General features: G+C 35.6%; 1 protein-coding gene across 2 annotated transcripts in view; it reads right to left on the bottom strand.

The window, feature by feature from the left end:
- POLB (DNA polymerase beta) overlaps positions 1 to 11,637 on the bottom strand; it is a 34,061-nt gene extending 22,424 nt beyond the window's left edge. For both annotated transcript variants that reach the window (XR_012473246.1, XM_074209029.1), the window contains exons 1-5: positions 11,303 to 11,637; positions 9,075 to 9,132; positions 5,990 to 6,056; positions 2,199 to 2,273; positions 1,060 to 1,118 (exon numbers count right to left, since the gene is read on the bottom strand). Coding sequence is in view for 1 of the 2 variants with exons in the window: in XM_074209029.1 (XP_074065130.1) it covers positions 1,060 to 1,118; positions 2,199 to 2,273; positions 5,990 to 6,056; positions 9,075 to 9,132; positions 11,303 to 11,363 (320 nt within the window). In the remaining variant the exon portion in view is untranslated. The remainder of the gene's footprint in view (positions 1 to 1,059; positions 1,119 to 2,198; positions 2,274 to 5,989; positions 6,057 to 9,074; positions 9,133 to 11,302) is intronic.
- Between the last annotated feature and the right edge of the window lie 435 nt (positions 11,638 to 12,072).

Here is a 12,072-nt window from a genome sequence, read left to right as displayed (position 1 = left end):
GAAGATGAGGACTCTAAAAGGTACAGATAAATTTTGAAAATATTTCAAATCCTGGTATAAATAAAAGCAGAAGATGAAATGCTGAATTCAGCTAGTAGTCCAGGTTGGTTGGAGAGAGTGAATAAAAAAGAAATAATAGGAAATAATAAAGAAGAATCAAGAATTATAAATGTAAAATAGTCTGGGGTCATTTACTGGGGAGGAAGATCACATTTTATATCTTAATAGTCCTTAAGGGCACCACACTAGTCTACAATAACTCTAATTCACAATAGTGAGTCAGTGGTAATGCAAAAAAGCATTAAAATGGATTCTAGTTGTGTGATCTTGTGCATAATCATTGTATCTCTATTTAAACTTCATTTTTTCTCATCTACAAAATGACAGAACTGAACTAGATCAGTAAAATTAACTCCTTTGGCAACCCAGTGAAACCTATTGACCTACTTGTGTTTTTAAATGCATAAAATAAAATAGAAAACCCAGTGACAAATGATAAAAGGGACTAATGACATTGAAATACAATTATATCAACACATTAAAAAACAGCATAAAAAAATAAGTTCACAGACTTCAAGCTTTTCCTAGATGGTCATAGGTTTAGAGCTGGAAGGGAATGTAGAAGTCATCCAGTTCTGTTTATTATAAATTCATCTAAAAAGTAAGGAAACTGAGAATCAGAGAAATTAAGTGACTTTCCTAAGGTCACACAAATCATAGAAAGAAAATCTGAATTTGAACCCAGGCCTCAAAACTCTTCCATTAAATGTTCTTTCCAATCTCCTAAAGTATCATTTCCTAGAACATGATGGAGCTATAAGAATATCATAAGTAGTCATCAAGACAAGGTTAACATAGTACAATGTACAACACTAAATAGGTAAGCAAATATTTTAGTAAGATGTCTACTAAGAGTAGCAAAAAATTTTCATTCTGTATTTTATTTTGCTCAATGCCAAAAAAGGCCTATTTTGATAAAAAAAAAATTAAAAGTCTTTGTAGGGTTACATATACTAAACAAAACCAACTCTCATAGTAAATTTTAAATGCATTTCTTACCCAATACCACTAACTCGCGTCAGGAAATTGATGGATGAACTTTTATCATCTTGCCTAATCTTAAAAAAAGAAAGGGGGAAAAAAAGACACATGTGATTGAGTTCCCTTTATAACAAATATGATTTCAGTTAAGGCATCAGTCAGTCAACAGATAAGCAAAATCATTTCAGGTGGCATATTTAGATTTTCAGAGAGAAAAGATTCAAGTATACTGAATAATATAGGGAACTTTCCATTATAAAGATTTTATTTATTTTGAGTTTTACAATTTTTCCCCTAATCTTACATTGTTTCCATGGTATATATATTGATCCAAATTGAATGTGATGAGAGAGAAATCATATCCTTAAGAAAGAAACAAAGTATAAGAGGTAGCAAGATCAGACAATAAGATATCAGTTTTTTCCTAAATTAAAGGTAATAGTCCTTGGTCTTTGTTCAAACCCCACAGTTCTTTCTCTGGATACAGATGGTATTCCCCATTGCAGACAGCCCCAAATTGTCCCTGATTGTTGTACTGGTGGAATAAGTGAGTCCATCAAGGTTGATCATTGCCCCCATGTTGCTGTTAGGATGTACAGTATTTTTCTGGTTCTGCTCATCTCACTCAGCATCAGTTCATGCAAATCCTTCCAGGCTTCCCTGAATTCTATAGGGAACTTTCTAAACTGACAGAGCTAGTTACAGAACTTCCTAAAGATTTTCTACCTCCAATTTATCCAACTTTATACAAAAACCTACAAAGAGACAATGCTATTGATTATACTGATCTACAGTTGGGATTTGATGTTTCAGCCTTATGGCTGAAATAAAATTACAAAGTAATTTCACTAGCTAGTTTTATATTCTCTCCTCTGCAAAGGTAAAGAGAATATTAAACTCATTTCATCAAGATGGAACTCATGGGATCACTTAAAATAGTGAGTAAAAAGTGAATGTTCTATCAGAATGATAAATGCTTAAAAAAATAATGTTCTTATTGGATTTAATTATTGGTAATATCTCTCTTTCCTTTAGTAATCTCGTTAATATTTTTATGAGGTTGCACTAACACCGAATACATATGTACATATGAATACATATGCACACAAAAGTACAAAAAAATTATGATAAAGTTATCAAATCAAATGAGAATTTACCTTTTCCAATTTACGTAATTTTCCAGTACTTAAAAACTCATCAATCTTCTCAGCAATTTTTGTTCCAACTCCATCCTAAATTGGAAATAAAAATTAATCAATAAGCATTTATTAAACACTTACTACATGCTAGGCAGCGTATACATAAAATATGAAACCTTTGAAGTCTACTACATTAAACAAAAAAGAAAAATCAAAGAAGAAAATAAGCCTCATTACATAGAAAGTCTTGAAATAACAGACAGGTAAAACTCTGCCCCAATTAAAAACATCTCTGAAGGGTAGAATATTTAAGTATGTATCAAAACACACAACTATTGAAAATGGAGTTAACTCTCCTGAATTAAATATTATATCAATTTTTCAAGCTTAGTAGAGGTAAGTTCAAGTTACTTAAAAAAATATTAAAGACTGAAAGTAAAAATGTGAGTAATAAAGAAAAGTTCAAGGCCTCTGATTCTCTGTAACAGGATACAGATTTTTTTCCCCTCTTAAAACTAAAAATACTCATGTCATGTTTGACAAGAGCCTTTCCATACAGAATAAGTAGAAGACACGAACAGTCAATTTTCAAAAGAAATGCAGTGTTAATACATGAAAAAAATATCCCAAATCACAAAGAGCAAATTCTGAGATTTTGCCTTTCAGCTATTCCACTGGCAAAGATAAAAAGATGAAAATGATGAATGTTGAAGGGGTTTTAGGAGAAAAGAGACACATCAATGAACTGCTGGAACTGTGATGTGGTTCACCGTTCTGGAAAACAAAGTGGAACTAGATTATATACATCCTGGGATCTAGTGAAACCACTATGGGAATTAAACCACAGAAGAGCAAAGACAGAAAAGTTCAATGAACATATATTATTTTTGATAGAGTATCAAATTACTGGAAACAAAGAGGGACATAACTAACAAATGTGTTATAAAATTAAACAGTATTACTACGCTTTATGAAATGACAAATGTGAGGAATACAGAGGAACAAGGGAAGAGGTGTATAAACTGATGTAGAATGAAGTAATACACTGAAAGACATCAGAGGACCAGATGATGACATATGTTTCTCTCTTCTTGGCAAAGAGGTGGCAGATCACAGGTTGAAAAATGCAACATACTTTGTTAGGCATGCCAATAAGGAAACTAAGACCTACAGAGGTTAAGTGACTTGTTAGGGTAATAATGGGAGGAGCCAGGTTTCTAACTAAGGTCCTTTAACACCAAATTCTGTATCTCTTCTACTATGCCAAGCTTCCCTTTACTGAGAAAAGGAATATTGGAGACCCATTCTTATACTTACAAGTTTTAAATCTTCCCTAAAAAGAGAAAAAAGTTGTTTGCTTTGCTTAATTTGACTTTGTAAGGAGGAAGAATTCCATGGGGAAGAGGTCTTTGAAAAGTGTAAATGATGTAAAAGAAACATATATACAACATTTATTAAAATAGAGCAATTTTCCCCCCATTCTAACATTAAAAGCTATGAAGGAAAATCAGGCATGCTTTTAAAATTCTAATTTTTTTTTAAACATGTGAGTGCTGTCAAATATACTTATTACATAATAGTAAACAGCTCATGGACTTTGAAAACAGTAATGAAAAGGCAACCTGATCTATAGTTGGGATTTGATGTTTAGCTTGAGAATCAACAAGTTGTAGAGGGTAGTAGGAGCAGAAGTGATAAGTTTAGTATTTTAAGATTTGCAAAATACTTTACATTATATTATCTCCTTTGAGATACACACACACACAAACAGAAAGTATAACAGCTATCTAACAGAGATACATAATACCGTATTATTATCTTCATTTTTGAGATAAGGACAAAGACTTAGGAAGTTAAGTACCTTTGCTCATGATGGTTAGCTTGTAAATGTCAGAAGTAGGATTTGAAACAGTCTTTGACTTGAAACCTAGTATTTATGTACTATGCTAGGGGACCACTATTTTTGTATGACCCAAGAGCTAAGAATATGTTTTACCTTAAAAAAATTACTGTAATTGAAAGGCCAATATGACCAGAAAGAATGATGATCATTGTTGGAAGGGTTGTGGGAAATCTGGGACACTATTACATTGTTGGTGTAGCTGTGAACTCATCCAACCTTTCTGGAGAGAAATTTGCAACAAATTTGCAACAAAAATGTGCATATCCTTTGATCCAGCAATACCACTACTGGGTCTATACCCTGAAGAAATAATGAAAAAGGGTAAAAACATCACTTGTACAAAAATATTCATAGCAGCCCTGTTTGTGGTGGCAAAGAATTGGAAATCAAGTAAATGCCCTTCAACTGGGGAATGGCTTAGCAAACTGTGGTATATGTACGGCATGAAACACTACTGTTCTATTAGAAACCAGGAGGGATGGGAATTCAGGGAAGCCTGGAGGGATTTGCATGAACTGATGCTGAGTGAGATGAGCAGAACCAGAAAAACACTGTACACCCTAACAGCAACATGGGGGTGATGATCAACCTTGATGGACTTGCTCATTCCATCACTGCAACAATCAGGAACAATTTGGGGCTGTCTGTGATGGAGAATACCATCTGTATCCAGAGAAAGAACTGTGGGGTTTGAACAAAGACCAAGGACTATTACCTTAAATTTAGGGAAAAATACTGATCTTATCGTCTGATCTTGCTATCTCTTATAATTTATGTTTCTTCCTTAAGGTTATGATTTCTCTCTCATCACACTCAATTTGGATCAATGTATAACATGGAAACAATGTAAAGACTAACAAATTGCTTTCTGTGGGGGGAGGGAAGTAAGATTAGGGGAAAAATTGTAAAACTCAAAATAAATAAAATCTTTAAAAAAGTATGCTCAAAAACAATATATATGAAATGAATCTAAAAAAATTACTGTATTTAAAAATGTTAAAAGCATTCTTGGCTCTTGGGTCATACAAAAACAAGTCTCTGTACTATTCTACTCTGTACCATCTTCTCCACAGGAGATTTTTGGAAAGCATTTTAGCATTTTTTTCTCTTTTTTTCCATTGTTTTTTGAATTTTACAATTTCCCCCTGAATCTCACTTCCCTCCCCCCACCCCCACAGAAGGCAGTCTGATAGTCTTTACATTGTTTGCATGCTATACATTGATCAAAACTGAATGTGTTGAGAGAGAAATCATATCCTTAAGGAAAAAGTAAAATATAAGAGATAGCAAAATTACATAATAAGATAACTTTTTTAAAAATTAAAGGTCTTTGGTCTTTGTTTAAACTCCACAATTCTTTCTTTCGATACAAATGGCACTTTAGCATTTTTAAATTTAAAAAACCTTTAAACTCAATTTTTGGATTGTAGTAGCAGTTTCAACAGACTGGTTGATGTATTAGTGTCATTCTTTTTTTTTATTTTAATGTTTTTGCAAGGCAAATGGGGTTAAATAGCTTGCCCAAGGCCACACAGCTAGGTAATTATTAAGTGTCTGAGACTAGATTTGAACCCAGGTACTCCTGACTCCAAGGCCGGTGCTTTATCCACTACACCACCTAGCCACCCCTATTAGTGTCATTCTAAGAAAAGGAAGTCTTTATCTTGGATAAGATTCAAATCAGGATACTTCTTGTGTTTAGAGGTTGTTTTTTGGTTTAGTTTTTTTTTTTTGGTGAGGCAATGGGGCTAAGTGACTTGCCCAAGATCACACAGTCAGTAAATATCAAGTGTCTGAGGCTGAATTTGAACTCAGGTCCTCTTAACTCCAGGGTTGGTGCTCTATCTACTGCAGCGCCTAGATGTTCTCAGGATAATTCTTTATTTTAATTGGTTATAAGTCTTACCAGTTTCTTTGCTTCTGCTCCACTCTTTATTTTACTTGGGTACTTGGCAATCACAGAGGCTGCTTTTCTTTAAAAAACAAAACAAAACAAACAAAAAAAAAACAACAAAACCAAAACCAATAAAGTCAGATTTTAAGTTTTTCTTTTAAGGATACACCAACCTATTTATTAAATCTCCAGTGCTATATATCTATCTGTGCAAGTACCATAAAAACTAACACAACATTAGCACTGCTTTTAAAAATGTATTCTAAGCTTACTTTTAATGAAGATATTCACAAACAAAAATAAAAACAAAATGAAAAGGCCATTTTAATTTTTAAAAATATTAACAATTCTAGTTCACTTATCTGTTCACTTTTAAACTCTATGTATGATTTTATTTTATTTCTTTTTTCCTACCTAACTAGAGACAATCTATAAATTATTCTGATTTGTTTTCATTATTAATTCATATAAGTTGTAATTTTATTTGTTTGCATCTGTCAATTTCCTTTTTTTTTCTTTTTTTTGGCCTGGATCTGTAATTTCAATGGTGTAGGGACTCCCATAAAGAAACTCCCACCAATACAAATCAGAAATTATTTGTAAACATAGTGAACTACCTCATTGGGAAATTAAATGACTTGAACGTTCATAAGTAATTTTTATATGCCAGAGACAGTACTTCTGAACCCAGGTTTTCCTACCTCTAAAACCAGCTCTCTAGCCATTAATTTCTTGACATTTCTTATAGTACATTCACAGATTAAAATTTGTTTTAACAATTCTTCAACTTTTAGGCAAGTGGGTTTTTCCAAATGTTCTTTCACAGTAGTCTCTTTTTATCATGGATAGGTCAAGATTATCTATCATAAGGTATTAACCTTCACACTATGTCTTTTCTATCTTTCTCATTCTTACAATCACCAACTTTGTTCAGGCCTTAACATATTTTTTATCTAAGCTAACTCAACTTGGCTACCCTACTAGTTTCTCTCTCTCTCTCTCTCTCCCCCTACTACAATTCCATATACAGCTGTCAGTGTAATCTTCCCAAGGCAAAGATCATATAATATTACATCATTGCTCAAAAACTCTAAATGATTTTCCACAGTTGGGTTTTACCAGACATGCTCTAAAATGCCTTTCAGTATTAAATCAAAGATCCTCTCCATAGTAAATAAATTCTAACCCTTCTATTCTGAGCCCTCAATTATTTGGGATCAATCCACCATCTTAGCCTTAACTCTTCTCTTTCTAATTACAGGTATAAGTCAAATTTACTGTCATCTTAAAAAAAAACCACAACCCAGGTTTTCCTACTCTGGAGTATTTGTATGCATTGTTCACTATATCTATATGTAGTTCACTATATATAATCTACTCATCTTTTTTAGGACCAGTCATATGTTATCTCTTCCAAGAATCCTACCCTAATTTCCTAACCCCCTAAAAAGAAGTAGTTTCTTATTCACACTTAGTTTTTTTATCTGCCGAAAGTCTATATTACAGGGGAAGTTCATGTTGGAAGTATACAATTTTAAGAGTGTTAAATATCCATGGACTCCAATGGAATCTTTAAAAACAATTAAAAAAAAAGACTTGGAGTCAGGAGGACAAGAGTTCAAATCTGGCCTCAGATACCTGACTATTATCTGTGTGACCTTGAGCAAGTTACTTAACCCCGACTGCCTCACATCCAGGGCCATCTCCAGTCATCCTGATTCATATCTGGCCACTGGACCCAGATGGCTCTAAAGGAGAAAGTGAGGCTGGTGACTTAGCACAGCCCTGCCTCACTCAAATCCAATTCAAATGCTTGTCATGGCATCACCTCCCTGGTGTTGTGGTCTTCTTTGAAAATTAAGGACAAACTTGTAAAAGATGGGAAACTCTTAAACACCAGAAACAATGCCATATTTATTATTTTTTTCTCTCCCAGGGCCTAGCATGATACATGGTACATGCTATGTACTTAAGGAATTGTTTGTGAAATAGCCAATCTATAGGACTTTGTTTACAGGTCTAATTTCTGAACCAAAATTTATCCCCTACATTTTGACTACTCCATAGTAAGTTAATCTATCCTGTTGCTTCCTCAATAGTTTAACAACTATTTGCCATTTATTTTGGACTTGTGCTTCATTCAAAACATTCTTATAGTAATTCTCCACTTTATTGTTTACCTCATTTTAGTTCATCTCAAAGTAGTTGATGTGTGCTGTTACCCATCCTCTATTACTTGAGCCAGCAAACTATGGGGTCAAGCTAAGAATAGTTTTTATATTTTAAAGTAAAGTTGTATTGTATTTTAAGATGCAAAATTGGATGCAGAGTAGGGCATACTGAAATGACTGAACAATAAGCTCTAGGAGTGATTTTTGAAAAGTTTAAATGATTCTTAAATAGTTTTGAATTTCTCACACTATCTGAAAACAGTCTGATGTCAACTTTTGAATCCCTTGTTGTATTCTTCATTATCATTTTATCATTTGTTAGAACTGGCTATGCATTGGGCACATAGGTATTCAACTTAGCAAGCACTTGTAAACTGCTCCATTACTGATGGGGAATGAATCTGCCAGAGTGCCATCACCTGACAGTGAAATTTCTTACAGCTCCAATAATGTGAAATTAGTGAAAATTGCAAAGACTCAAGAAGTAGACTAAAAGAATTTTAAAACTAGAAGCTTTTTTTTTTGGTAGGTTTTTGCAAGGCAATGGGGTTAAGTGGCTTGCCCAAGGCCACACAGCTAGGTAATTATTAAGTGTCTGGGGCCACATTTGAACTCAGGTCCTCCTGACACCAGGGCTGGTGCTCTATCCATTGTGCCACCTAGCTGCCCCAAAACTAGAAGCTTTTGATCCTATTTTCATCACTACTTACACCTTACTATCCAAGAACACATCTACACTGAATTATGGACTAAAAATATACTCTGGTAATTAATCTAAAAAGTTCTAAACTTTTTGACCACACCAGATTCAGCTTCTTTGAAGGCAGTTCAAAAACATTCAATTCTGCTCACTTGAATTACTACTAATTTGCATGACAAAATTGTTCTATGAGACTGATGTGATCAGAACCCCAGTGCCGTCCTACCTGTAAGCATTGTATTTATGGATTGCTTGGTTCACGTTCCTCTCATAATTTGCAAGTTCTGGAAAAGCAGCAAGAAGAATATGGTGAGTTACAATGACTAATAAGCACAATTATAGCAACTGAACTTCCTGCATTGAGACTGGGTAAAAATGCCTGTTCTATACTCATATTTACTGCTATTTGTAGCCAGGCCAAGGTCAAACAGATGGCCTTGGGAGGAGAGCATCAGTCATATAACCTTTCAACAGTGATGATAACAAATAATTAAATTTCTAATAGGGACATTATATTTGCAACCACATGAAAGTATGTTATACAGGTTAAGGAAGTTGAGGTTTAGGATGCTATGGGTTGGTAGAAGGCTGTCCTGGGGTCAGGAATATCTGAGTTCCGGTCTAGACTCACCCGGTTTACTAGCAGTGACCTTAGTCAAGTCATTAAACCTCTGCTTCATTTTCCCCATCCTTAAAATAGCTCCTAATCCCCAGAATAAACTCAGATAACACCTGCAAGTTTCTTTTGCCAATCTAAAGAGCCATATAAATGCTATCATCATCATTTATTATTATTATTATTATTGTTCCAATGACTTATTATTCTTATTGTTTCAATAATATTGTTATTATTACTGTTCCAATGACTAATTATCATTACTATTATTATTGTGATTACTGTTCCAATGACTTATTATCATTATTATTACCATTATGATATTACTGTTCCAATGACTTATATTATTATTATTATTACTGTTCCAATGACTAATTGTTATCATCATTATTATTGTGATTACTGTTCCAATGACTTATTATCATTATTATTACCATTATTATATTACTGTTCCAATGACTTATTATCATTATATTATTACTACTGTTCCAATGACTTTTAGTATTATTACTGTTCCAACGAGTTATCATTATTATTATTGTTATTACTGTTCTAATGACTTATTATTATTGTTGTTGGTCTTACTGTTCCAACGACTTATCATGATAATTATTGTTATCATTACTGTTCCAACGACTTATCATGATAATTATTGTTATCATTACTGTTCCAACGACTTATCATGATAATTATTGTTATCATTACTGTTCCAACGACTTATCATGATTATTGTTATCACTGTTCCAACGACTTATGATTATTATTGTTATCATTACTGTTCCAACGACTTATCATTATTAGTTATCATTACTGTTCCAACGACTTATCATGATAATTATTGTTATCATTACTGTTCCAACGACTTATCATTATTAGTTATCATTACTGTTCCAACGACTTATGATTATTATTGTTATCATTACTGTTCCAACGACTTATGATTATTATTGTTATCATTACTGTTCCAACGACTTATCATTATTAGTTATCATTACTGTTCCAACGACTTATCATGATAATTATTGTTATCATTACTGTTCCAACGACTTATCATGATAATTATTGTTATCATTACTGTTCCAACGACTTATCATTATTAGTTATCATTACTGTTCCAACGACTTATCATGATAATTATTGTTATCATTACTGTTCCAACGACTTATCATGATTGTTATCATTACTGTTCCAGCGACTTATCATGATAATTATTGTTATCATTACTGTTCCAACGACTTATCATGATAATTATTGTTATCATTACTGTTCCAACGACTTATCATGATTATTGTTATCATTACTGTTCCAACGACTTATCATGATAATATTGTTATCATTACTGTTCCAACGACTTATCATGATTATTGTTATCATTACTGTTCCAACGACTTATCATGATTATTGTTATCATTACTGTTCCAACGATTTATCATTATTATTGTTGTTGGTCTTACTGTTCCAACGACTTATGATTATTATTGTTATCATTACTGTTCCAACGATTTATCATTATTAGTTATCATTACTGTTCCAGCGACTTATCATGATTATTACTGTTGTTGCTGCTGTCCCAATGACTTGCCCAGGGAGACTGAACCAAGCGTCGAGGCCCCCAGCAGCCCCGAGCTGGCTCTTGGCGGCAGTCCGGCCGAGGGGGGCGGCCGCGCCACCGGCCTCTCCCCGGGGTGACGGCTGAGAAGTGGATCCGGAGGGACCCCCCGCCCCAAGCCGGGGCTCTAGGCCACAGACGCCCCCCAAACAGCCGAGCTTAAACAACTTCATTAGGCCAAAGAGCACAACGCAGCAGCCGGGAGGGAGGGGAGGGGGCGGCCCGGGACCTGTCAGGAAGTCGGTGATGCCGGCGTTCAGCTTCTCCTGCGGCGCCTTCCGTTTGCTCATGGTGGAAAGGGCTGGAGCCCCGGCTCGGGCTCTCCGGCACCTCCGTCTACGAGCGCCGGCCGGGCTGGCGGGGCCTCGCTAAGGGTGAAGGAGGAGGGTGGCCCCCGGCCGCGAGCCGGACATCGGCGGCCCCCGGCTAGCCGAGCTGGAAGCGGTCACAATGGCGACCGCGGCGCTCTGACAGATGGAGCAGGCGGCTCTGCGCCTGCGCCCGCGCCCGCGCCTGCGCAGCACGTCGTGAACGGAACCTCTGCGGAGGAGGAGTCGCCGGAAAGGCCCGCCCACCCGCTCCAAAAAAATGATTTTTTTTTTTTAAAAAGGGGGAATAGGGAGAAAAAAGGGACAGAAGCGTGAGTTATTTGCGCCTGCGTGAGTGGCTCTCGGGAGGCCCTGGGGGGAGGGGAAGAAAAACGAACCGAGAGGAGCGGGGAGAGGCTCTCGGAGACAGGGAGGGGGCGGGGCGAAAACGGCCACGTGATTCCTCCAGCATTGTTCCTTGGAACCTTGGGCTTGGATTAAAAAAATCACAAAAACCCAAACAACCACCGCAAAAAAAAACCCAACACCGGGGCGGCTAGATAGAGCACCGGCCCTGGAGTCAGGAGGACCTGGGTTCAAATCCGGTCTCAGACACTTAATAATGACCTAGCTGGGTGGCCTTGGGCAAGCCACTTTAACCCCATTTACCTTGCAAAAAAAAAAAAACCTA

This window comes from Macrotis lagotis, chromosome 1, assembly GCF_037893015.1.
Source record: "Macrotis lagotis isolate mMagLag1 chromosome 1, bilby.v1.9.chrom.fasta, whole genome shotgun sequence".
NCBI lineage: Eukaryota > Metazoa > Chordata > Mammalia > Peramelemorphia > Peramelidae > Macrotis > Macrotis lagotis.
The sequence above is the reverse complement of the archived record's forward strand: the minus strand, read 5'-3'. Positions and strand labels throughout refer to the sequence as shown.